The following is a 25,293-nucleotide window of genomic DNA, read 5'->3' on the forward strand; positions in this document are numbered from 1 at the left end:
TTGAAGTCACCTCCCACCACTAAGGAAAAGTCATTTTGTTCTAACAATACGTTTCCAATGTAAGAAAAAAAGTCTTTGTCAGGCTCATTTGGGCAGTATATGGATGTGAAAGCTAATTTATGATTAAATATACAAACACGGGCAAAAGCAAGTCTTCCATTCTCATCATTTCCAGTAATATTTATATTGCATGATATTTTTCGGTTAAGAAGTATGCATACTCCTTTGGTCTTATTTAGGGCGCATGATGATGCAATTAATCTGTAATGTTTATTTTGAAATCGTGCCACATCGCATTGTTTTAGGTGTGTTTCTTGTATCAGGGCGATGTCTACCTTTTTACGATATATATACTCAAGTACACGGGTGCGCTTGATAGCGGAGTTCAGGCCATTCACATTGAGTGATAATATATTCAGTGACTGCATCGACATATACCACTAAGATTTGTCTTAAAATATGAACGTGCTAGTATAAGATATAACAGAAGCGTATCCTGCCAATTACCGTACGGATGCCCCAAAGCTGTTGTTCTATCAAGGAGTAGGAATATGTCTGTAAAGGGAAGGGGGTGGGAAAAACTATATACAAAAGCAAACACAGATCGCACAGGAAGAAATCCGTAGGTCTGTAAGAACAAAAACATTGCCTGATACGTGACCAATCCACCCCAACGCATGGCAATAGAATCAGATAAACCCACACAATCCTAACATCTAGAATGAATACATTCGTCAACTCTCGAACTGGGTAAATAAGGCCAATTTTGCGTAACATTACTTGTTCTTAGATCGTACCTTGTAGCGAAGACCCGGAGTTTGATCATTGCTACATAGTTTGTTATCTAAGATTATTCCGCCATGTCCACTAAATTGCCTTCTCTGGCATGAGGAAAATCACCGTTGTTGATTTCTTTGGTCGGGTGTGACGCTGCGTCAGTAGAACCACCGTCTCGCTGTACGTGTGTAAGGGAGGACCTCCGCGGAAGAGAGTTGATAAAATCTTCGGCGGCCTGAGGGGAGTCGAACATCTTCCTTTCGCCTTTATACTGCAGCTTTATCCGCGCAGGATAAATGAGGAATGGCTCCAGGCCCATGCCCTTAGCCTTCTTCATGGTAGAACTGAAGCTCTTTCTCTTTGCTGTTGTCGCTGGACTATAATCGGGGAAGAACAGGATAGTGCCGGTGTTCTGACCACCGGCTGTCGGCGCCGAAGAATGAGCGAGGGGCGTGAGCAGGTGAATGGATGATGCGCGCGCGCCATTAGCAGCGTACTTTACTGGATAAACTTGACGTGCCCCATTAAGGATAGCCGATCTGTCTTGCCAACGCAGTAATCTGAAGATGAGGGTGCGCGGCTTGTTGGAGTTAGCCTCTCCTCCATCATACACACGATGTGCCCGTTCAATGTCAATGTTTCTGCCAACCAATGAGGGTATCCACTTGGGAAGATTATCTTTCAAGTAGCCGATTGCATCCGAACCCTCCACTGTTTCTGGTAAGCCAACCAGCCTTACATTATTTCTTCGTCCCCTGTCTTCCAGGTCTGTCAGCTTTGTATTGAGCTGGTCTAGCTGTGTCTTTAGTTCGATAACCGATCGCCTATCCTCTCGTGCAGCCGTCTGAACAGATTCCACACGGTCTTGAGTCCGTTTGTTAGATTTGGCTACCGTCTCAAGTTCACTCCTGATCTCCTTCACGGTGTCATTAGTTTTTTGGATTTCCATTCGCAAGTCACGTAGTGCTGGGACCAGAATGGAGTCCACTGCTTCCCTGACAGCGGAGGTTATGGCCAAATCTAGACCACGTTGTTGTTCTTGGAGGGCTAGCTTTATGCCATTAGCAATAGCTGCATCGAGTTCTTCCTTGGAGATGGCAGAATCCTTAAATTTTTTCTTTATAGGCGATTGTTCATTTTCCCTTTTCCTTGTTTCTTTGCTTGGAGAAGGATTCATGATGAGATAGATGTCGATGTATTTCAAATGTTTTAAAGGATTATTGAAAAAAATAAGATTATGCGAGCAGAGCCGAAACCTATGCTGGCATCGCTGTCGATGGGTCACGTGATCTCCAAAAACTGCATTTTTCCATCTCTAAAATATATCTAAATGACGGCCTATGCTCTCAATGTCAAATGCAGAAATGTTAATCCATGCATTTATGACCTCAAGGTTAGATTATTGTAATGCTTTATTGGGTGGGTGTTCTGCACGCTTAGTAAACAAACTACAGCTAGTCCAAAATGCAGCAGCAAGAGTTCTTACTAGAACCAGGAAGTATGACCATATTAGCCCGGTCCTGTCAACACTGCACTGGCTCCCTATCAAACATTGTATATATTTTAAAATATTGCTTGTTACTTATAAAGCCCTGAATGGTTTAGCACCTCAGTATATGAATGAGCTCCTGTTACATTATAATCCTCCACTTCCGCTATGTTCTCAAAACTCAGGCAATTTGATAATACCTAGAATTTCAAAATCAACTGCGGGCGGCAGATCCTTTTCCTATTTGCTGCCTATACTCTGGAATAACCTACCTAACATTGTTCGGGAGGCAGACACACTCTTGCAGATTAAATCTAGATTAAAGACCCATCTCTTTAACCTGGCTTACACAGCTCCATCCTTTTGTCTTGTCTGTTATTCTATGACCATCTGTGCTACCATGCCTATTAAATCTTCCCTACTCTTGCATTTGCTTCTTCGCCTATTTCTCGCGTAACAGAACGATCTGACCAATCATGGAAGCAGCAAGTTCAACCTTGCTGGCTGAGTTCATTCACCATTGTGTTTCCAGTGTTGGATCAGCAGCAGGAGAGCATCGCCAACACCGGACGTGCAGTTGCGAAATAACCAAATTGCCTGTCACAGCTATGCTGATGATACCCAGATTTACCTAGCCTTATCTCCAAATGACTACAGCCCCACTGACTCCCACTGTCAATGCATTGATGAAATTAATAGCTGCATGTACTGGCTCCCTATCAAACATCGTATAGATTTTAAAATATTGCTTGTTACTTATAAAGCCCTGAATGGTTTAGCACCTCAGTATATGAATGAGCTCCTGTTACATTATAATCCTCTACGTCCGCTACGTTCTCAAAACTCAGGCAATTTGATAATACCTAGAATTTCAAAATCAACTGCGGGCGGCAGATCCTTTTCCTATTTGGCGCCTAAACTCTGGAAAAACCTACCTAACATTGTTCGGGAGGCATACACACTCTTGCAGTTTAAATCTAGATTAAAGACCCATCTCTTTAACCTGGCTTACACATAACATACTAATATGCTTTTAATATCCAAATCCATTAAAGGATTTTTAGGCTGCATTAATTAGGTAAACCGGAACCGGAAACACTTCCTACACTTCCTTGCTACATCATTAGAAGAATGGCATCTGAGCTAATATTTGTCTGTTTCTCTCTTATTCCGAGGTCACCGTAGCCACCAGATCCAGTCTGTATCCAGATCAGAGGGCCACTGCAGTCACCCGGATCCAGTACGTATACAGACCAGATGCTGGATCAGCACCTAGAAAGGACCTCTACAACCCTGAAAGACAGCGGAGACCAAGACAACTAGAGCCCCAGATACAGATCCCCTGTAAAGACCTTGTCTCAGAGGAGCACCAGGACAAGACCACAGGAAACAGATGATTCTTCTGCACAATCTGACTTTGCTGCAGCCTGGAATTAAACTACTGGTTTCGTCTGGTCAGAGGAGAACTGGCCCCCAACTGAGCCTGGTTTCACCCAAGGTTTTTTTCTCCATTCGGTCACCGATGGAGTTTCGGTTCCTTGCCGCTATCGCCTCTTGCTTGCTTAGTTGGGGTCATTTCATCTACAGCGATATCGTTGACTTGATTGCAAAGAAATGCACAGACACTGTTTAACTGAACAGAGATGACATCCCTGAATTCAATGATGAACTGCCTTTAACTATCATTTTTGCATTATTGACACTGTTTTCCAAATGAATGTTGTTCAGTTGCTTTGACGCAATGTATTTTGTTTAAAGCGCTATATAAATAAAGGTGACTTGACTTGACTTCCTTATCGATGATTACAGTCGACCCTCCCTAGGGGGGAGGGTACTGTCACGGTTCGTAAAACAGTTGTCTCTGTTGGTCACGATGTGGGTGGAGTTATGTGTGTCTCTCGTCTGCACTGATCATGTCATGTGGGTGTCACCGTTAATTGTTCCATCAGCAACAGCTGCCAGTCATTTTCTACTCCCCATTTATTGCCCTGTCTTTCGTCTCGTTTTTGTCAGATTGTTGATGAAGTTTCCCGCGTTCATGCCTGTTTAATCATCCTTGTTCTTTCCTGTTGACATAAGATGGATTACTTCACTCCTGGACTCACCACTTTCCCTCAGCTCATCAACACATTGCTGGATCGCCCATTTCAGTACCTGCATCACGCTCTCCTGGTGTACGGTCCCACACCTGCTCCCTGACTGCCAGTGACGTACACATCTCCATCCTGATGTCCTGACTGTTATTCTCTGACCATCTGTGCTACCATACCTATTAAATCTTCACTACTCTTGCATTTGCTACCTCGTCTATTTCTCCCATAACAATACGTCACCATCCTAATCTGTTCACTCCTTTCTGGTATGGTCGACTCAACTGCTGTACACTATGTAGGGATTAGTGAACGAGTGAATGATTTCAGACACAGCTATTGTGTTTTCTGGCTTTTTGGGTGTTATTTTTCACTTCACAAGTATTTTACAGTGTGTCATATAATCTTACCACAATATCTCCAGTTTACAGTGAGGATCCTCCAGTACAGCACAGAGATGCTCCACTCCAGAATCTCTTATTTTATTCCCAGACAGACTCAGCTGTCTCAGGTGTGAGGGGTTTGATCTCAGAGCTGAAGCCAGAGCAGAACAACCTTCATCTGTGACGTCACAATCTCTCAACCTGTAGAGAACAATGAAACACTCTTCACTCTCTCAGATCAGATCAGTTTAGCTGTGAATCCATCAGTAAAGAGAAAGTTCAAATCAACGTGTGATGAATCATTGGACTGATATTTATAATGTCAAAGAAAAAAAAACATGATCATAAATCATTTAAAGCATAATAAATTTTTTTTTTAAAAAGTTATTACAATGTCAGGCTTTTTATCCGAATTGTATGTCTTATGTAGACATTCATACAATTATTTTAAACACACTATTCATTACACAGCTGAGCTTTACAGTGTTGTTTTGACCTGTATTAATATGTATGGAGTAGTGGTGTGTGTGTGTGTGTGTGTGTGTGAGAGAGAGAGAGAGAGAGAGAGAGAGTGAGTGAGTGTGTGTGCTCTTGTTTTTCTGACATATCAGGACACAACACAGGTGTTACAAGGAGAGGATGACTTACGAGGACATAACCCATGTCCCCATTTTTCAAAATGCTTATAAAATAATACAGAATGAGTTTTTTTGAGAAAGTAAAAATGCACAAAGATCTAATGAGGGTTAGGGTTAGGTGTAGGGTTGGTGTAGGGCCATAGAATATACAATTTCTACAGTATAAAATCCATTACGCCTGTGGGATGTACCCACTTTTCACAAAAACAAACATATGTGTGTGTGTGTGTGAGAGAGAGAGAGAGAGAGAGAGAGAAAGAGAGAGGAAGAGTGACAGAGAGAGAGAGAAAGAGAGTGTGTGTGTGTTTCTCCAGGATCTGAGTTTCGGTTTTGTATCGGGGACCAGACACTCGCTCTCCATGTTCTGTCTTGTTGTGGTAGCCTGCTGTCTCAAGTGTTGTATTGTTGCAGGCAGCTCGAGTTATCGGCTGCGTGCTTTCTTGTTCTATTTTGTCTTGTGCTGTTGCACACAGCTTAGTTTTTCGCTGGCTGCGTGCTGTCTTGTGTGAACATGCGGCTTATGAGTTTGCTCATTAGCTGCATGTTTGTGTCTAATTCAAGCACATGGCTTGTGACTGGTTTGCTGGCCATGTGCTTGTGTTTTTGGTTTGTGTGAGCACATGGCTTTTGTCTTAGTTCCGATGTGCCATGTGCTCTCTTCAATTGTCTTGACCCCAACCATCTTGTTAGCTGATTATTGATGTAATTTTCGTCACATGTGTTCCCTCGTTACCCTCATTAGCTCCCTATTTATTGTCCTTGTGTTTGCAGTCTGGTTGCTAGTTTGTTGTCAAATATTTGTCTGTGCACATCTTGCCTTGCCTGTAAAATTTTATCTTTTTCACCTACGGGGTAGTTCTTGTTTGTTTATTTTATTATTATTACTATTAAAGAGCCCTTCTCTCTGCATCATTGAGTCCTCGCCTCATCCCTCTGCCCGAACCCTGACAGTAACTGTTCATAGATTTGAACAAAGAAATAAAGTGTTACTACGCACAGGCCGTATTGATTGCAAATACAAAAAAAAAAAAAAACACGGTTAAGAAAACGCTGTACTTTTTAAAATAATTGTCCTTTAATTAAAAATATGAACACAGAAAACCGCTGTTAACAGGTTAATATAACGTTTCCCATTCTATGGCTAATAAAATAATGGCACCTTACTCTGATAAACACGGCTCTCCTCTGAGCACTGCGTCTTCTTGTGTGACAGGTGTCAGCGTTAAGGCACAATACTGTCACCTGGGAGCTCAATCCGGTACTGACACTGGAGTATTTACATGTGCTGTTATCATAAGAGAACTGTTCATTTTAAATATTGTGATATACCGTCACACACTAAATTAACACGATATCGATAATTGTTGCTTTGAATATCACGGTTATCATCAATACCGGTCTATCACAACACCCCTAGTCTCATCCAATCAGTAGGAAGTGTTACATTCACAAACAATACCTAATGTTTTAAAAAATTGTTTGACTTGTCATTGTGTTTTCTGGCGTTATGGGTGATTTGTTTTTCACTTCACAAATATTTATTTATAATCATTTATAATCTTACCACAGTTTCTCCAGTTGAGGATCCTCCAGTCCAGCACAGAGACACTTCAAAGCCAAATCTCTTATTTTATTCCCAGACAGATCCAGTTCTCTCAGGTGTGAGGGGTTTGATCTCAGAGCTGACGTCAGAGCAGAACAACCTTCATCTGTGACGCCACAATCTCTCAACCTGTAGAGAACAATGACACACTCTTCACTCTCTCAGATCAGATCAGTTTAGCTGTGAATCCATTAGTAAAGAGGAAGTACAAATCAATGTGTGATGCATCATTGGACTAAGATTTAAAATGTCAAAGAAAAAAAAAATCATAATATAATAAATAATTTAAAGCCTCATTCCAAAAAAAAAACTATTTTACATTGTCAGGATTTTTTATGTCTTATGTAGACTTTCATGCAAATCTATTTAATAACACTATTCATTACACAGCTGAGCTTTAGTGTTATTTTTTTATCTGTATTAATATGTATGGAGTAGTGGAGTGTGTGTGTGTGTGTGGGTGGGTGGGTGTTTGAGTTAGTGTGCTCTTGTTTTTGTGACATATCAGGACACAACTTTGTATAATGACATGGTTATGACAAAGATATTACAAGGAGAGGGTGACTTATGAGGACATAACCCATGTCCCCATTTTTCAAAACGCTTATAAAGTTTTTTTGAGTAAGTAAAAAAAGAAAGTTTCCTGTGAGGGTTAGGTTTAGGCGTAGGGTTGGTGAATGGCGATATAATTTACAATTTGTACAGTATAAAAACCATTACGCCTATGGGATGTCCCCACTTTTCACAAAAACAAACGTGTGTGTGTGTGTGTGCGTGTTTCTCCATCACTCAAGGATATAAAAACCTGAGATCACCTACACTGTGAGATATTATTCATACTTAGTGTAATTTCTGACAGAAAGTACTTACACATCAATGTATTGCAGTGCTTTACAAAACAGTATGCAATAACATATTCTTTCTATGATTCTGTTGATTATAAACAGATGGTGTCTTCTAGTGTCCTTCCTTGTGTCTATTCCTAAAGCCCCCTACACCTGCTCCTAATCACACTGAAGCTGCTGATCAGTAAAGCTGTTCTTGAAGCTGCAGGAAGAGACTCACGCTTCTGATTTGGGAACAATATGAGCAGCATGTGATTGATTCACCAGAACATCTGATCAACACGAGGACACCAATTTGATAATACCTAGAATATCAAAATCAACTGCGGGTGGCATATCCTTTCCCTATTTGGCGCCTAAACTCTGGAATAACCTACCTAACATTGTTCGGGAGGCAGACACAGTCTTGCAGTTTAAATCTAGATTAAAGACCCATCTCTTTAACCTGACTTATACATAACATACTAATATGCTTTTAATATCCAAATCCGTTAAAGGATTTTTAGGCTGCATTAATTAGGTAAACCGTAACCGGAAACACTTCCCATAACACCCGATGTACTTGCTACATCATTAGAAGAATGGCATCTACGCTAAAATTTGTATACTTATTCTGAGGTCACCGTAACCACCAGATTTAGTCTGTATCCAGATCAGAGGGTCACTGCAGTCACCCGGATCCAGTACGTATCCAGACCAGATGGTGGATCAGCACCTAGAAAGGACCTCTACTGCCCTGAAAGACAGCGGAGACCAGGACAACTAGAGCCCCAGATACAGATCCCCTGTAAAGACCTTGTCTCAAAGGAGCACCAGGACAAGACCACAGAAAACAGATGATTCTTCTGCACAATCTGACTTTGCTGCAGCCTGGAATTGAACTACTGGTTTCGTCTGGTCAGAGGAGAACTGGCCCCCCAACTGAGCCTGGTTTCTCCCAAGGTTTTTTTCTCCATTCTGTCACCGATGGAGTTTCGGTTCCTTGCCGCTGTCGTCTCTGGCTTGATTAGTTGGGGACACTTCATCTACAACGATATTGTTGACTTGATTGCAAATAAATGCACAGACACTATTTAAACTGAACAGAGATGACATCACTGAATTCAATGATGAACTGCCTTTAACTATCATTTTGCATTATTGACACACTGTTCTCCTAATGAATGTTGTTTAGTTGCTTTGACGCAATGTATTTTGTTTAAACCGCTATATAAATAAAGATGACTTGACTTGACCTCATATAATTTTTATTATACTGTACACTTGTTAGACGTTTTATTTCCCTGTTTTTAATATTTTCTTATGTTTTCTTTAATATAAACACCTCTCTGAGCTAATATACAATGAAGTAAATGAGAAGAAATGCAGATATTTACTCAGGTTGGTGAACTCAAAAGTAGGGCTGTCGCGGTTAAGAAATTTTCTCCTGTGGTTATAATGGGTGGCTCAATAGCGCGATATGCGGTATTACCACCGTTTTTTTCTCATACCTAATTTATTTTGCTGCATACAAAGCTCTATCGTTGAGTTATGTAGCATATATTGTTGCTTTTTTAACTGACAGAGAGACACGTTTTAAAACATTTTAGTTTATTGTTAAATACCAAACAGCAACAAGAACATGCGTTTTCTAATATTTTTTTTAAAGAAATCAAAGAGTTCTAACATGTATTACACATGTATTTGCGCGCGACTTTGGACAGCAGAGGAAGTCTAGACTGATTATCGCGCCACCACTGGCCAACCAGGACAGTGGATTCACGTTGGAGTCGATGCACTCCTCATGCAGATAGCGTGTGAGCTCGTTATCTGCTCATGCTCTCTTGGGTATGGGCACTGACGCGGAGGTTGTCTGTGACTTCAGCAGGTATGCCGGTTACTTTCACGGCTGTAATTTACAGATTTCGCAAAGGTTTCAGCTACTCCTAACTGTCGGCCCGTACCGGTCTCAGCTGTTCTTTTTGATGTTGCTCCGCGACCTGATGCTTGAGGGGGCACCTGCGCTGGATGACAGGGGACACTCTAAAACGCTTACTAAACATTATACTAATAAAGTATACTTTGTACAAAAAAAAATAAATAAATAAATAAATAAAATAAAATAAACAGATGAGCCCTGAATATGAATGCAAGTTGTTTAATAACACGTTAAGCCTTATGATGGTTTTCTATGGGAGGAAAAGGCGTAACGTGTTATTAAACGCGTTGAATTCATATTCAGGGATCATCTGATTTTTTGTAGATAGTATACTTTATTAATATGATGTTTAGTGAGTTTGGTCTGTTAATATAACTGTATTAGTACATTAAACCACGTTAAGCGTGTAATAAGTGTTTAATGTCCCGATGACCTCAAATTAGATGTATTGTCGCATCACAGGAACCTTTTTGCCGCACATTTTGCATATCGGCTCAACTATATTCGCTGGCTCCCCTTTTCATTGGGTTGAAAGCCGAAATGTTCCCAAACTGGCGACATGACATTAGGTTTTGGGACGAGATCGAGCACCTCCCATCGTTTCAGCCGGCCTATTCAAAAGAAATGAAGTACCATAAAGCTACAACGGCTCGCAAGAAAATTACAGTCGTAACCATATTGTATCATTTATTTAACATTAAATGCACAGTGACAAATTGAAAAAACAAGAATGCCACAGCCTCATAAAAAAAAACAAAAAAAACTGAACACTGCAGATGCCGCGGTTTCTGCAGTTGCTATCTTTCCTCTGCGGTTTGCTTGTCAATAGCGCGGTATTACAATATTGCGGATATCGCGACAGCCCTACTAAAAAGCCCACTGTTCTTACTCTCTCACTTATCTGACTGGTTTCTTTAGTAATTTTGTTTGTTAACAGTCAAGCCTTATACACCATTAGGAAGATTATACCCTTCCTGTCAGAGCGAGCCACCCAACTTCTTGTCCAAGCTATTGTTCTCTCCAGACTGGACTATTGTAATGCTCTGAAACTGATCCAGAATGCAGCAGCGGGGGTTGTCTTCAATGAGCCAAAAAAAGCTGACGTTACTTCTCTCCTCATCAGGTTACACTGGCTACCAGTAGCCGCTCACATCAAATTCAAGATACTGATGCTTTCCTACAAGACGACCACTGGCATGGAACCAACATACCTAAGCTCATTAGTTCAATCTTATGTGCCTTCGAGAAGTTTGCGCTCAGTGGTGCCATCCTAAAGAGGTTCAAAATCACTCTCAAAGACCTTTTCCTGGACTCTGTCCAGCTGCTGGAATGATCTCCCGATCTCAATTCGAACAGCTGAGTCTTTACTCATTTTCAAAAAACATCTAAAGACTCATCTTTTTTTTTGCCAGCACTTAACCAACTAATACTAGCACTTACCTTTTCTTTTCTTGACTATAATATTCTTAAAAAAAAAACTGCCTACATGTTCTATACTAGTCTAATTGAGACTTGTCATGGCACTTGTATACTGTTGTTGTTCTCTTGTTGGTCTGATTGCTTCTATTGATCTCATTTGTAAGTCGCTTTGGATAAAATATTTTATATATATATGTTAACTAATGTAATTTAACTAACATTAACTAATTAATCTTATTGAAGAATGACTGCAGATGAGGCATTAAGTGCATGGCACTGAGACCAACTTAACATTTTATAGAGTTTAATGTAGAAATGTGGTCAATCAGTTTTTCAAGATCAGTTTTAATCTTGTAACTATTCATAGATTTGAACAAAGAAATAAAGTGTTACTACGCAAGGCCGTATTGATTGCAAATACAAAAACAAGATGAGTAAAGAAAATGTATTACTTTTTAAAACAATCATCCTATAAATAATAATAATAATAATAATTCATTACATTTATATAGCGCTTTTCTAGGCACTCAAAGCGCATTACATAGACAGAGGGTATCTCCTCATCCACCACCAGTGTGCAGCATCCACCTGGATGATGCGATGGCAGCCATATTGCGCCAGAACGCCCACCACACACCCACTTACTGGTGGAAAGGAGACAAGAGTGATGAAGCCAATCAGCAGATATGGGGATTGTTAGGAGGCCATGATGGTCAGAGGCCAATGGGAAAATTTTGCCAGGATGCCGAGGTCACACCTCTACTCTTTTCGAAAAACTTCCTGGGATTTTTACTGACCACAGAGAGTCAGGACCTCAGTTTAACATCTCATCCGAAAGACAGTGCTTGTTGACAATATAGTGTCCCCATCACTACACTGGGGTGCTAGGACCCACACAGACCACAGTGTGAGCACCCCCTGCTGGCCTCACTAGCACCTCTTCCAGCAGCAACCTAGTTTTCTCAGGAGGTCTCCCATCCAAAAACTGACCAGGCTCAGCCCAGCTTAGCTTCAGTGGGAAACCGGTCTTGGGCTCCAGGGTGATATGGCTGCTGGGCAAATATATGAACTTATGAAATTAAATATATGAACACAGAAAACTGCTGTGAACAGGTTAATATAACGTTCTCCATTCTATGGCTAGTAAAATAATGGTGCGTTACTCTGATAAACATGCCTCTCCTCTGAGCTGCGTCGTCTTCTTGTGTGACAGGTGTCAATACTGTTAAGGCACAATACTGTCACCTGGGAGCTCAACCAGGTACTGACACTGGAGTATTTACATGTGGTGTTATCATAAGAGAACTGTTAATTTTAAATATTGTGATATATCATCACACACTAAATAAACACGATATGCATCATTTTTACTTTGAATATTATGGTTATCGTCAATATCATGGTTACTTTCTTGGTTGTTGCGACACCCCTATCACAAACAATACCTTTATTAATGTTTTAGTGTGTCATATATAATCTTACCACATTTTCTCCAGTTTACAGCGAGGATCATCCAGTCCAGCACAGAGATGTTTCACTCCTGAATCTCTTATTTTATTCTCAGACAGATCCAGTTCTCTCAGGTGTGAGGGGTTTGATCTCAGAGCTGAAGTCAGAGGCGAACAACATTCATCTGTGACGCCACAATCAATCAACCTGTAGAGAACAATGACACACTCTTCACTCTCTCAGATCAGATCAGTTTAGCTGTGAATCCTTTAGTAAAGAGAAAGTACAAATCAATGTGTGATGAATCATTGGACTGAGATTTAAAATGTCCAAAAAAATCTTAAATAATTTAAAGCCTCATTCAAAACAAACAAAAAAACTATTTTACACAGTCAGGATTTTTTGTGTCATATGTAGACATTCATGCAAATCTATTTAATCACACTATCCATTACACAGCTGAGCTTTATTATTTTTTGATCTGTATTAATATGGATGGAGTAAAAGAGAGTGTGTGTGTGTGTGTTTCTCCATCACTCAAGGATATAAAAACCTGAGATCACCTACACTGTGATATATTATTCATACTTAGTGTAAATTGTGGCAGATAGTATTTACACCTCAATGTATTGCAGTGCTTTACAAAACAGCAGGTAATAACATATTATTTATATGATTCTATTGATTTAAACAGATGCTGCCTTCTAGTTTCCTTCCTTGTGTCTCTTCCTAAAGCCCCCTACACCTGCTCCTAATCACACTGAAGCTGCTGATCAGTAAAGCTGTTCTTGAAGCTGCAGGAAGAGACTCACGCTTCTGAGTTTGGGAACAATATGAGCTGCATGTGATTGATTCACCAGAACATCTGATCAATGCGAGTACACCACATACAATATCAATTATATACATTTTAGACGTTTTATTTCCATGTTTTGAATATTTTATTTTTCGAACTACACATCACTATGACATGCGCAGGCTGTGTGAAGAAACCCGTTGCTGTTAGAACCTGTACAATCCATAGATAAAACAATATAAAGGCAGCCAGATGTGCAATAACTATGGGCAGTTGTTTGTTCACATGTTTGTTTACTAAATACATAACATCTGAATTTGCAAAAGTCATTTTCACAAAAGGCTGACATGTAAATGGATATTTAACACTGATATCATTAAATGACAAACTCTCAGCTTGTTTTGTGTGAATAATTCATGTACGTGTGTGACCTGCTGAAATTTAAGTTTTAATCTGTTAATTGTGAAATTAATGTGATCACATTGCTGACAGAGTAAATATGTGTTAGAAATCTAGAATTATATCACACATAATATTCTCATTCACAGGAATACACATTTTCTTTGGTTTGATTTATTTTATGGCATAATGCAGTCATCTTCAAATGTGTAATAATCTAAAATACTGGCTATTGTTGTACAGTAAAGAGTAAGCACACTTTAAGCACAAGTGAAAATGTCTGAAGGTCAGCTTTACTGATCAATGTGTGGAGCGTCTCTTTGCTGCAGCTGCTGCTGATTTAATGAACCAGTTTCTCATGTGACGGGGTTGTTTTTACCCGCGCCGCTAACACATGCTTTACTCTAATATCTACTGGATTAAAAACACCTGTCCTGACTCCTTTAAGATTTTGGCCTGTTATTCAGAAGAAAATCTCTCTTTCAGGAACATTTATTTTAAAGGAGTTAGATTCATTATTAAATATGATAGTTTAGTTGATGATGAAACACTCACAAAGCTTTTCTGCAGTTGATCACAGCTGGTATCAGTCTTCTTATCCCCTCAGCTGATGTGTTGTATTTCATGAGGTCCAGTTCATCCAGTGGCTCCTCTGACATCTGAAGCATGTAGGAGATTGTTGAGCAGTGAGCAGGAGAGAGTTTCTTCTTTGAGTGTTTGTCTGATTTCACAAACTCCTGAATCTCTCTGAACAGAGTCTGATCTTTCACTTCCAGGAGACAGAGGAACAGATTGATGGATTCACCAGCTGAGAGATCATCATCATCAGGATCATCTTTGATCTTGTGTTTAATGTACTGCGTGGTTTCTCTGATGGCCTCTGAGCTGTTCTCTGTGTGTGTCAGTAGATCATGTAACAGTCTCTGATTGGACTCCAGTGAGACGCCCAGCAGGAACCGTAGGAACAGATCCAGATGTCCATTCTTACTCTCGAGAGCTTTATCTACTGCCGATCTTAGTAGATCATACAGAGAGACATTATCAGATCTGTATAATCTGAATTCATCCAGTGGCTCCTTGTTCTTTGTTAAATAGCAGTAAAACAGATAGAAAGCAGCGAGAAACTCCTGAACGCTCAGATGAATGAAGCTGTAGACTTTCCTCTGATGAATCACAGATTCCTGCTTAAAGATCTCAGTGCAAATTCCAGAATACACTGAGGCATCAGTGACATCTATGCTGCTCTCAATCAGGTCCTCCTCATAGAACATCACATTGCCCTGCATCAGCTGTTTGAAAGCCACTTCAGCAAGTTTCACAATCACTTCTCTGTTGGACGGCAGGAGTTTCTCTGGATCTCTCTCTTCATACTTCTGCTTCCTCATGTTGATCTGAATCAGCAGGAAGTGGATGTACATTTCAGTCAGAGTTTGAGGGATTTCTGCACTCAGATCTTCTTCCAGGAGCTTCTGAAGCACAGTGGATGAGATCCAGCAGAAGACGGGGATGTGGCACATGATGTGGAGGCTTCTTGCTCTTCTGATGTGTGAGATGATTCTGCTGGCTTGATGCTCATCACTGATTCTCTTCCTGAAATATTCCTCCTTCTGAGGCTCAGTGAATCCCTGAATTTCTGTCAGACGGTGGATGTATTCGGAGGGGATCTGATTGGCTGCTGCTGGTCTGGAGGTGATCCAGATGAGAGCAGAGGGAAGCAGCTCTCCTTTCATGAGCTTTGACATCAACACAGCCACTGATGAAGTCTCAGTCACATCACAAACTTTCTGAGCATCTGAAAACATCAGTGTGATTCTGCTTTCATCCAGACCATCAAAGATGAACACAACGTTACACTCCTCATAAATCTGTGAGTCCAGATCTTGAAGTTCAGGATGAAAGTCCAGCAGAAGTCTGTGAAGACTGTACTGATGACCTCGGATCAAGTTCAGCTCTCGAAATGGAAGCACAAACATGAAATCTACATCCTGATTGGCTTTTCCCTCGGCCCAGTCCAGAATGAACTTCTGCACAGAGACGGTTTTTCCGATTCCAGCGATGCCTTTAGTAAGAACAGTCTTGATCTGCTCTTTCTCCTCAGATCCTGCTTCAGCGGAGGTTTTAAAGATGTCATTGCAGTAGATTGGAGCGTCTTGTGAGTGTTGTGTTCTGGCTGTTTTCTCCATCTGTAAAACCTCATGTTCTTCATTCACTCCTTCTCTCTCTCCCTCTATGATGTAGAGCTGTGTGTAGATGCTGTTCAGGAGGCTTTCATTCTCCTGGAGTTTCAGTCCCTCACATAATCTCTCATACTTGTTCTTCATGCTGGTTTTGTGCTGCTGTTTGACTCTCTGTAGTTCATCATTCACTGCTTGAGAAGGATCTCTAGTCTGATCATCTCTATACACACTACTGAAACAAAAGAGAACTGATTTTAAAAAATAGCTTTATATAAAAATGATGTAATTCAAAAATTCAAAACTAAATCAATACAGGTGTCATTCTATATAATTAATGTCTTTCATTTTGGTTGATCTGTTCATCACTTTGTGTAATACACATTGTTCCAAAGGAGCTTCACAGAAAAGCAGGAAAATGCAAAGAAAAGGACAAGAGAGTCTCACAATCCTCCAGCAAGCAGCTAAAGGTGACGAGGAAAAAACAAACTCACTGAGAGCTTTAAGTGAGGAAGAAACCAAAAGCTCCTCCTCAAGCTGACAGCAGAGACTCTGTTACACAGTGAGTTTCTTTTATCTGGACATTGGGATCAAATTCATTTTCCATCACTGAACTTTTGTCCACAGATCTGAGGTGAAATCAGGAATAAAATCATAACTCATCTCACACATGACATTACATTACATTCATTACAGGTTTCCCCTACCATTATGTAAGGGGGTGCCCCGCCCTCCTAACGGCTCGCCCCGTCCCCCTTGAAGGTCAAGTAAATTTTATTAGATTTCCTTTATAGCGCCAGATTACAATTTATTTTATTAAACAAACCAAATAGCCCTTAACTGCTCACAAGGACTGAAGATGGCAACACTCGCTCTACTGCGAGTAGCAGCTGGAGTACCTCCTGTTTCACACATACTCCGTCTGCAGTGCGTGTGTGTTTCGTATGTGGTGCTGAAGCAGCACGGACTCATTGTGCTTTCACACAGGACGTGTTTGCAGTCCGCTACTGATCTGCGGCTGTTTAAGCCACAAAACACAACATTTGTCCATTATTTTGATTTCAAATCATGTAAAAAAAAAAATTCAGCATTGTGACTCTCTTATCACAGTACAGTAACAATCTTTCATAGACATAGTTTAAACTCAAATATAAACAACATATTATTCATGCATTTGACTTCTAGGTTTGTATAATAAGCTGCTCAAGCAAGCGGGAAAACGTTTAAAAATAACATTGTAGACTACTGTTCTTGTTAGGATATTGCAAATATTGAAAATTAAAACACCACTGACAGAAACAGTTGACTCTTGTGACTTTTAAATCTTTATTACAAGCAATCCCACTGGGATATTATTGAACTTTGTTTTTCTGCCTCCATAAAAGTGCATATATTATTTTTTCATTTTTTATCTAAAAGGTGCTCTTTTTCTTGTTTTAAACCTAGCCAAAAACCCATATGTTGCATGTGAAACACAGTAGGCTTTAATTAGTAGACATTTATAGTGAAATGACTGCATTTCCATGTCAATCCATGTACATTTTTACAGCGAAAAATGTGCTGTCACTTTAATTCAGCGCGTGCAGCACAGCAAAAATAGATTCAGTACGTAAACGATCGCTGCAAACACACTGCTCCCTGAACGCACTGACGGACCACAACCACGTGCAGTATGAAGCTGGAATCCATTAACATGGGTGCGTAAAAAAAATTACGCAATGCATACGCACCGCAGAGGGAGTATGTGTGACCCCTGATTTCCACTGCACACGTCTGCGGCGCATTACGGTTCTGAGGAAGTTTTGTGGCATCCTCCGCACGGTGCCAACTCACACCTGAAGCGGATCAGAAGCGCAGCGGTAGGTTTCAGGAGACCATGTGATTTGCCTTTCTAACATTACAGTCTAGGGTCCAATGTTGTTTTTCTTTATTTTTTGTGTGGTCTAACATAGTGGCTAAATGTTAATGTTTTGTCCGGTTTAATTCAGTTTATTCCACGCCTACAACTCCTTCAATTAAACTCCACAACACCTTTTTTTTTATAATTGTTCTTGTAAAAATGGTGTTGTCATATAATAATGTGAGGTTTTCTCAACTTTGAGGATGAACATCTTGTCATTTATGTCTGGCCTCCTAGCATGAATAAATATTAATGTGAAATACTATTGGGAGTCTGCACAAGGTGTTTATTTTGAAATGTTCATGATTTTTTTTTACTTTTATTTTGTATTTGCTGTGCGGTTTGGACGCGGTGTGCGTCAAAAATAGACTATGCGCCCATCTTTAGCGAAGCAGCACGGAGAGCTTCTTCTGGGACTCTTTTGAAAAGTGCCACGGCGCGTCTGGTGTAAACACGAGCATTGACTAAAGTGACCGCGATCAGCTCCGGTAGCTGCATCGGAGCCGTAACACACCACAGACATGTGCACTGGAAATCAGGGGTCAAACAGTGTTAAGTCCTGCACATCCTTGCCCTGACAAGCTTTAAAAGTCCAGTCATCACCGGATGATAGGTTTTGACCCAGCTAAACTGTGAAAGGGACTTCTCAACCATGAAGAGTATAATACAAACTTTTCACAATAGGATTTGCTGCTTTTAACGATAAGTTAAGCTATCACATTTAACAGTTAATGCATTTGCACGTCAAGACAAACATCTGCAAAAGGCTGCAAGGAGACAATCTTGCAGCACGCCTGAGGATCTCAATAAATGGGCCAGATGTTTCTGACTTTCCATATCAAGAGGCTCTGGAAATGTTCTTCCAGAAGCCCAAAAAGATACAGTGCAGTGACAAAAGTTGAACACTTTGTGGATAAATTACATGTTTAGTTTAATGTACATTTAAAATAATTTTTCAGTTAATATATTCACAGCTGACATAAAAAAAAACAAATTAACACCATGAGTCCTTTGTGTCTGTGTCAATTTTCCCCAACCAATCAACCCCCCCCCCCACACACACACACACACACACACACACACACACAAGCTGTGAACCTAGTGGGGAACACTGAATATGTAAAACTTAGTAAGCTTTTTGTAAGCATTCTTGTAAATATCTACACTGAAAAAAGTGATTTTGGAGAGTGGTAAATATAATATGTGGAAACCATATAAAATGTACATGATTATAGCAGCCAGCCAACGAATTCTAAAGTAATGGGTAAATTCTACATATGCTACCCATTCGTCAACAGTAAGAACCATCACATAGAAAAATGCAGTAAAATATACCCCCAAACCGTGAGTTTTTTTGCTTTAAATTGCGCATGCGTCAGCCCGCGTTTTTGAGTGAGTGTGGGCGACGCTGGATCCTCTCTGGCTGCCATCGAACAGCAGAAGTGAAGGTAAGCTATTTACATAGGAGTGCTGTATATATATATATTTTAACTATGAGATATTACACTTCACGTGTATTCGGCTTTCGTTTGTTTAACATGCCATTACTTGAAATTAAAGTTTGAATCTGTCGCTGGCGTCACCATGGCCCGGGACACATCAAGCCACGTCGGACAACGTCGAACCGTCGGCCAGGCAACTTGGTTTATTGTGTTCCACGCGTCGGTTTGATGTGTTCAAATAAACAAATTGACCCCGACGAAAGCAGACGAGCCGTTGCTAGGATGAGAATGCGTTGACACGTAACGGCACGTCTGCTTTCGTCGCTGCTAACGTTAGTTCTTTGCCATTGGTTTGTTGTGTCCCGGGCTTTCACCGTCTGCACAACTGCCGGTAAGTTGAAATGCCGTCGTGGTGTGCTTTTTTACAAGATCAGTCAGCATGCATGACTGTGTCTGACCGCTGGTTTTAAGGTTAGAAACTAGTCAAAGCCAGCTTTTTCTAATATATTGAATGGGCGCAGGATTAAAAATAAAAACATAGTAACAGTTACCACTGTATCCCACGAGTGTGTGTGAAAACACCAACTGTTGCTGCACCTAAGTTTTTTTAAGGAATTGTGGGATCACGTGCAACATTTTAGAATTGATTTTATATTATATTTGTTATTGTTAGAATATCAGTGCTTAATAAATGTTTTCATAATTTTGTAATATGTTCTATGAAACACATTACATCTATGAAGCTAATTATATGAAGCATGAATATTAATATATGTAATTGCAATGCCTTTATTTAAGTCAGTACACAGTCTGTTATTTCTGCATGACCGACCCTTGTCAGACAGACAGACTGCCCAGATCAGAGGAGCACTGATAAACTACCATATTTCCCCAATTAATCACCGGTCTGCAAATAGCCGCCTGGTTCTTTTAAACGTCTGGGTTATAATCCATTTTGCGTTTTAAACACCCACCCGAATAACCAAAGGGGGTGATCATTTGCATTATATTGAGGTAAACCCAAAATCATCTGTACAAAATCTAACCAAGGTACATGTCTGATAATTTGTTTTGTGTAATTTTTGTTTTTATTTCTGTTGCAGGCAGAGTCTGTGTATGTGGACACTCACTATTTGCCCTCTCTTCAGTTCCTCTTGTCTGTCCTCCACAAGCAGAGACTCACTGATAGACCACTGTTACCAGTTCTAGTGTTGACACATCCACCCACATCCCCACCACAAGTGTATCCTGTACAGGTATGCAAGATTTCCAAATAAAATAAATCACATTGTCCTTAAAGGTATAGTTACCTTAACTAAAGTCCTCAGTTATGGGAAAATGAACTGGAAATGTAAGTTGTGCAAATTCACAACATCAAAAAGATTGGACCTGATGAAACACAGTCGACTTATACATGAGCATTTAGGTCGAATCCACTCCATACCCTGCCTCTATGCAGATTGTCCTTGCACAGTCAAGACATGGGGTGCATTAAGGACACATTTGTCAAGGCATCATTCTCAGTCAACCCAGCCAGGAAACATCATTTTATTTACATGCATTGTCTGTAATTCATGCTCTTTTGACAATGAGAGGCATTTTTTTGAACATCTTGGTGGCCATCTAAAAAAGTTTGAAACTGTGACATGTGTTTTTGAGGGTTGTGATTACAAGACCAACAAATATACAACATTCCACAGCCACAAGAGTAGAAAACACAACCCACATTTGTTGGAAGATGTCAAGACTAATGTTCTTTATCAACACCAAAACAACCCGGATGAAGAAAGTGATTTTGTTGAGGATGAAAACGACTGTGGCTTAGTCCTTGAGGAGGATGAGGACTTAAACAAAATTATTACTAAAAGAGTGGGGTTGCTCCTCCTGAAAATGGAGAACATTTTTAATGTCTCAAATTCATGCATTAATGAACTAGTAGAGGAATTTCATTTCCTTACAGCGTCTGCATCTGGCCCCGTCATTAAAGAGATCATTCTGAGTACTTTGAGAAAACATGGCTGTACATTTGAAGACTCCGTGATATCAGAACTGGTCAAAGACCTTTGCCAGCTAAGCCCTGTCTGTGCTGCTTTACGAGTGGATGGGCCTTTCAGCAGTAAGTTCAGGAGAGAGCAATTTAGTAAGGAGCATCTCTCATCGATTGAACCAGTTGAGTACATACTTGATAGTACAGAGAAAAAATCATTTCAGTATATACCAATCCTCCCATTATTATCTCAACTTGTGAACAACAGCCACATTCAAAACACAATATTACAAAACAAAAAGCCATCTGATGCCTCTTCTGGATACAAATCGTTTAATGATGGATCTTTACTAAGAGAAAACCGCTTTTTATGTGAGGATGAACTTAAACTCCCACTCATATTATATATAGATGACTTTGAGATATGCAACCCTCTGGGAACATCCCGCAAGAAGCATAAAGTCACAGCAGTGTACTGGGTGTTCGCAGACATACATGCCACATTGAGATCTACACTGACTTCCATTTACTTAACCATTTTGTGCAAGGCAAATGATGTCAACCAGTATGGCTATGCAAAGGTTTTGGACCCACTGCTCAGAGATTTGAAGTCCTTTGAAGATGAAGGTATTTTTGTTTCAAGTCTGGGCAAAGTGGTCAAGGGCACTGTACTTGCTGTAGTCGCTGACAATCTTGGTGCTCACTCAATAGGTGGCTTTGTTGAAAGCTTTTCAGCTTCACATTTCTGTCACTTTTGCATTGGAGAACGGTCACAGATCCAGGAGCATGAAGTAGGAGAAGGACTGTTTCCTCCACGGACTAAGTCCAACTATGCCATCCATGTCAAAGCAGCACTGTCTGATCCAGCAGAAGGTCACCACTGCGGAGTTAAAAGACAGTGTCCCATCTCAGACAGACTCAGTACATTTCATGCTATATCAGGTTATCCCCCTGATGCTTTGCATGATTTGCTCGAAGGAATTGTACCCGTGGAAATATCATTCTGTCTTGATGTGTTAATCAGAAAGAAATACATCTCTCTTCAGGAGCTCAACCATTCCATACGTTGGTTTCCTTACAAATGGAGTGACAAAAGAAACTGTCCACAACCCATTGCCCCGCATTTCAACTTACGAAAAAGCGTAGGAGGTAACGCACACGAAAACTGGTGTTTGTTGAGAATGATGCCACTCATGATTGGTGACAAAGTCCCAGAAGATGAGCCTGCTTGGGAGGTTTTGATGAACCTTAAAGATGTTGTGGAGCTTGTCATGGCTCCTCTCCACACAGATGAGACAATAGGATACATGCAAAGTAAGATCTCAGAACACCGTTACAGATATTTTGAAGTGTTCCCAGAGGAGAAAGTTCAACCAAAACACCACTTTCTCGAACATTATCCATGGCTTACAACTGTTTACGGGCCACTGGTACATTTCTGGACTATGCGGTTTGAAGCCAAACATCGATTCTTTAAAAGGATTGTGAGGCAGACTGGGTGTTTTAGAAACATTCTCATGACAATGGCAAGAAAACACCAATCAATGATTGCGTATCATACCAACAATTGCAACAACCAAAGGCCAGCACTGTCAGTGTCCCAGAGGACTCTTGTGGCAGTTGATGTTCTTAAAGATGACATTAAGGAGTCATTCGCAAGGAAGTTCCCTGGGGAAGAGTTTGTGAACATGACAAATAAAGCAACCATTTTAGGCACAGACTATAATATTGGCATGGTGCTGCCGTTTGGCTCAACAGGAGGCCTAACTGACTTTGGAGAAATCCAGCAAATAATCATTGTGCGTGAAACTCCTGTCTTTGTTCTGAAATTGCTTAGTGGTTGGTATTGTGAACACCTGAGGAGTTTCAAAGTAGAGCCAACAGGAGAGACAGAAATCCTTAAGCATTCTGAATTAAAAGAAACATACCCCTTGGCTGCATACAATGCAGCAGATGGCCGTATGGTGACCCTTAAACACTTCATTTGCACATAAGAGTAAGTGTAATGGGTTGATTTTATTTATGTTGTCATATCAAATATGTGTGCACTTTTCAATTAGATATTGAACCAATTACTTAACAGCTGTATGGCCAGGAATACTGTCTTATTTATTTATTGTAATGTTTATTTAACAGGGACGATTGCCACAGAAAATGGGAAAATGTGATGCATACTTTCTCTCCTTTTTTCTCCTCCTTTCCTCATCTACCTCTTCTTAAAATAATAATGACAATCAAAGATTATTTATTGAAATTTCCACTGAACTAAATATCTGTTTATTGCTTTGGCAGAAGAATATTGAAGCAAACATATGCAAGTAAGCTCATCAACTATTAATAACCTGTCTCAATTTCTTTTCTTTCTCTACAGCTGAGGAAACACACACCAAACAACAATGGAGATCCATTTAAGAGTCATTTTAGAAGAACACAACATTCAAAAGCTGAAACTTCCAACAGGAATTCCAAATACAGTAGAAGATCTTGTTTCCATAGTTATTGAAACTTTTCAATTGCATGGGGAAATTGGACTACTATACCAAGACAAACACTTTGACAATGAGTCTTTCAGTGTCACCTCAACTGCTGACTTGTATGACAAGGCCACTGTTAAAGTGATCCTAAAAGAGCCGACGATAACCCTTGACCTACACCCAGTACTTGAATCATCTACATTGAGTTCAGTTAGCACCTATCCTGCAAGTACTACTGAAACGGACATCTGCGCTGCAGATCATGATGCATCCTCAGAGGTGTCAAACTACGCATCGTCAAGTTCCAGTGATACCATTATTCTCCCTGATTCATGTCGCTCTGCTGCATGGCCAGTGCCATTCCAAGTACCGGAGTTTTCCCGAGACCTAGAACTCATCCTCGCAGAGGCAAACAACTCATATGATGCCACTGGAAGACACTTCATGGATGCCAGTGTTAAATCAGCAATAATGCAAGAGCTTGCAAAAGTAATTTTTTCTTACACCGCTTACCCAACCAATCAGCAAATCCTCTCAGTGGCTGAAGCCTTGGTTTCTAAGTTTCCGTGTCTTAGGGAGCCAGGATCATTTGCAGGCTTATATGGCTGGCAGCAGCGCATAAAAAACAAGATGCACAATTACCGTGCCAAGCTAAGATCTCGAAAATATTCTTACCCGGAAATTGAAATCAACACCTTAAAAAGGAAGCATCCAGGTGATGCAGTGCCTTCGAAAAATATAAAAAAGGCCAAAAAAGCGGAGGTTAATTACCTCCCTCCGCACCCTACTGGTGAAAGCCAAGAGACTCTGGAGAAAGAGAGGCTTGAATTAATTTTTGAAATTACAAAGAAAAACAACGCAAAGATAATTGCAGAGAAAATGAATAAAACCTTCTCTAGCCGAAGAGTTGAAGTGGTCAGCCTCAGCCCCTCTGTGGGTGCGTTTAAAGAAAGGTGGCTAGCATTATTCACTGAGGCTCAGGTGAGAATGTCTTGTAATTTTTTCTTCCCACTAGGATACATTCATGTGATTACTATGAGAGCTGGTCTTTAATTTAAAATGTAATTTTTGGTCCTTTACTTCCTAGATCAAGGAGGAGTTTAGACGCATTACAACAGTTTCCTTGGAGGAGACATTCATGCGGAAGCTCGATGAGTACACACCAGGGGTCTCATTTATAAAACTATGCGTAGGATCTTTACTAAAAGTTTACGTGCGCCCAAAAGCCAAAAATGGCGTACGCCAAAAAATATTCCGATTTATAAAACCGTGCGTACGCACACCTGTAAGCAATGTTCCCTTTATAAATCACAGATCACCCACAGATGTGCGTACGTGAACCAGCCTCATATCCCGCCCTGTACACGCCCATTTTTAACCATAAATAGTCAATGCAAATCACCTCATGATTGCTGATCAGCATGTAAATGAGAGTGGAATCCCATATATACCTGGAAAACTGGCATGCGACCCGCCAATTAATTAATCCAAGAAAGTGAAAACGTGCATT

The 25,293-nt window shown here is 40.4% G+C and overlaps 2 protein-coding genes across 2 annotated transcripts in view; both read right to left on the bottom strand.

Moving 5' to 3' along the window:
- LOC132095595 (NACHT, LRR and PYD domains-containing protein 12-like) overlaps nucleotides 1–25,293 on the bottom strand; it is a 594,505-nt gene that overhangs the window by 254,789 nt on the left and 314,423 nt on the right. Inside the window, exons 20-21 of the mRNA XM_059500733.1 lie at nucleotides 6,942–7,109; nucleotides 4,767–4,940 (exon numbers count right to left, since the gene is read on the bottom strand). Of these exons, the coding sequence (XP_059356716.1) occupies nucleotides 4,767–4,940; nucleotides 6,942–7,109 (342 nt within the window). The remainder of the gene's footprint in view (nucleotides 1–4,766; nucleotides 4,941–6,941; nucleotides 7,110–25,293) is intronic.
- LOC132095600 (protein NLRC3-like) lies at nucleotides 14,358–16,212 on the bottom strand. The gene has a single exon (XM_059500748.1). It carries the CDS (start codon nucleotides 16,125–16,127, stop codon nucleotides 14,358–14,360), a length of 1,770 nt encoding a protein of 589 aa, XP_059356731.1. The 5' UTR covers nucleotides 16,128–16,212.

This window comes from Carassius carassius, chromosome 19, assembly GCF_963082965.1.
Source record: "Carassius carassius chromosome 19, fCarCar2.1, whole genome shotgun sequence".
In the NCBI taxonomy this organism is placed as follows: Eukaryota; Metazoa; Chordata; class Actinopteri; order Cypriniformes; family Cyprinidae; genus Carassius; species Carassius carassius.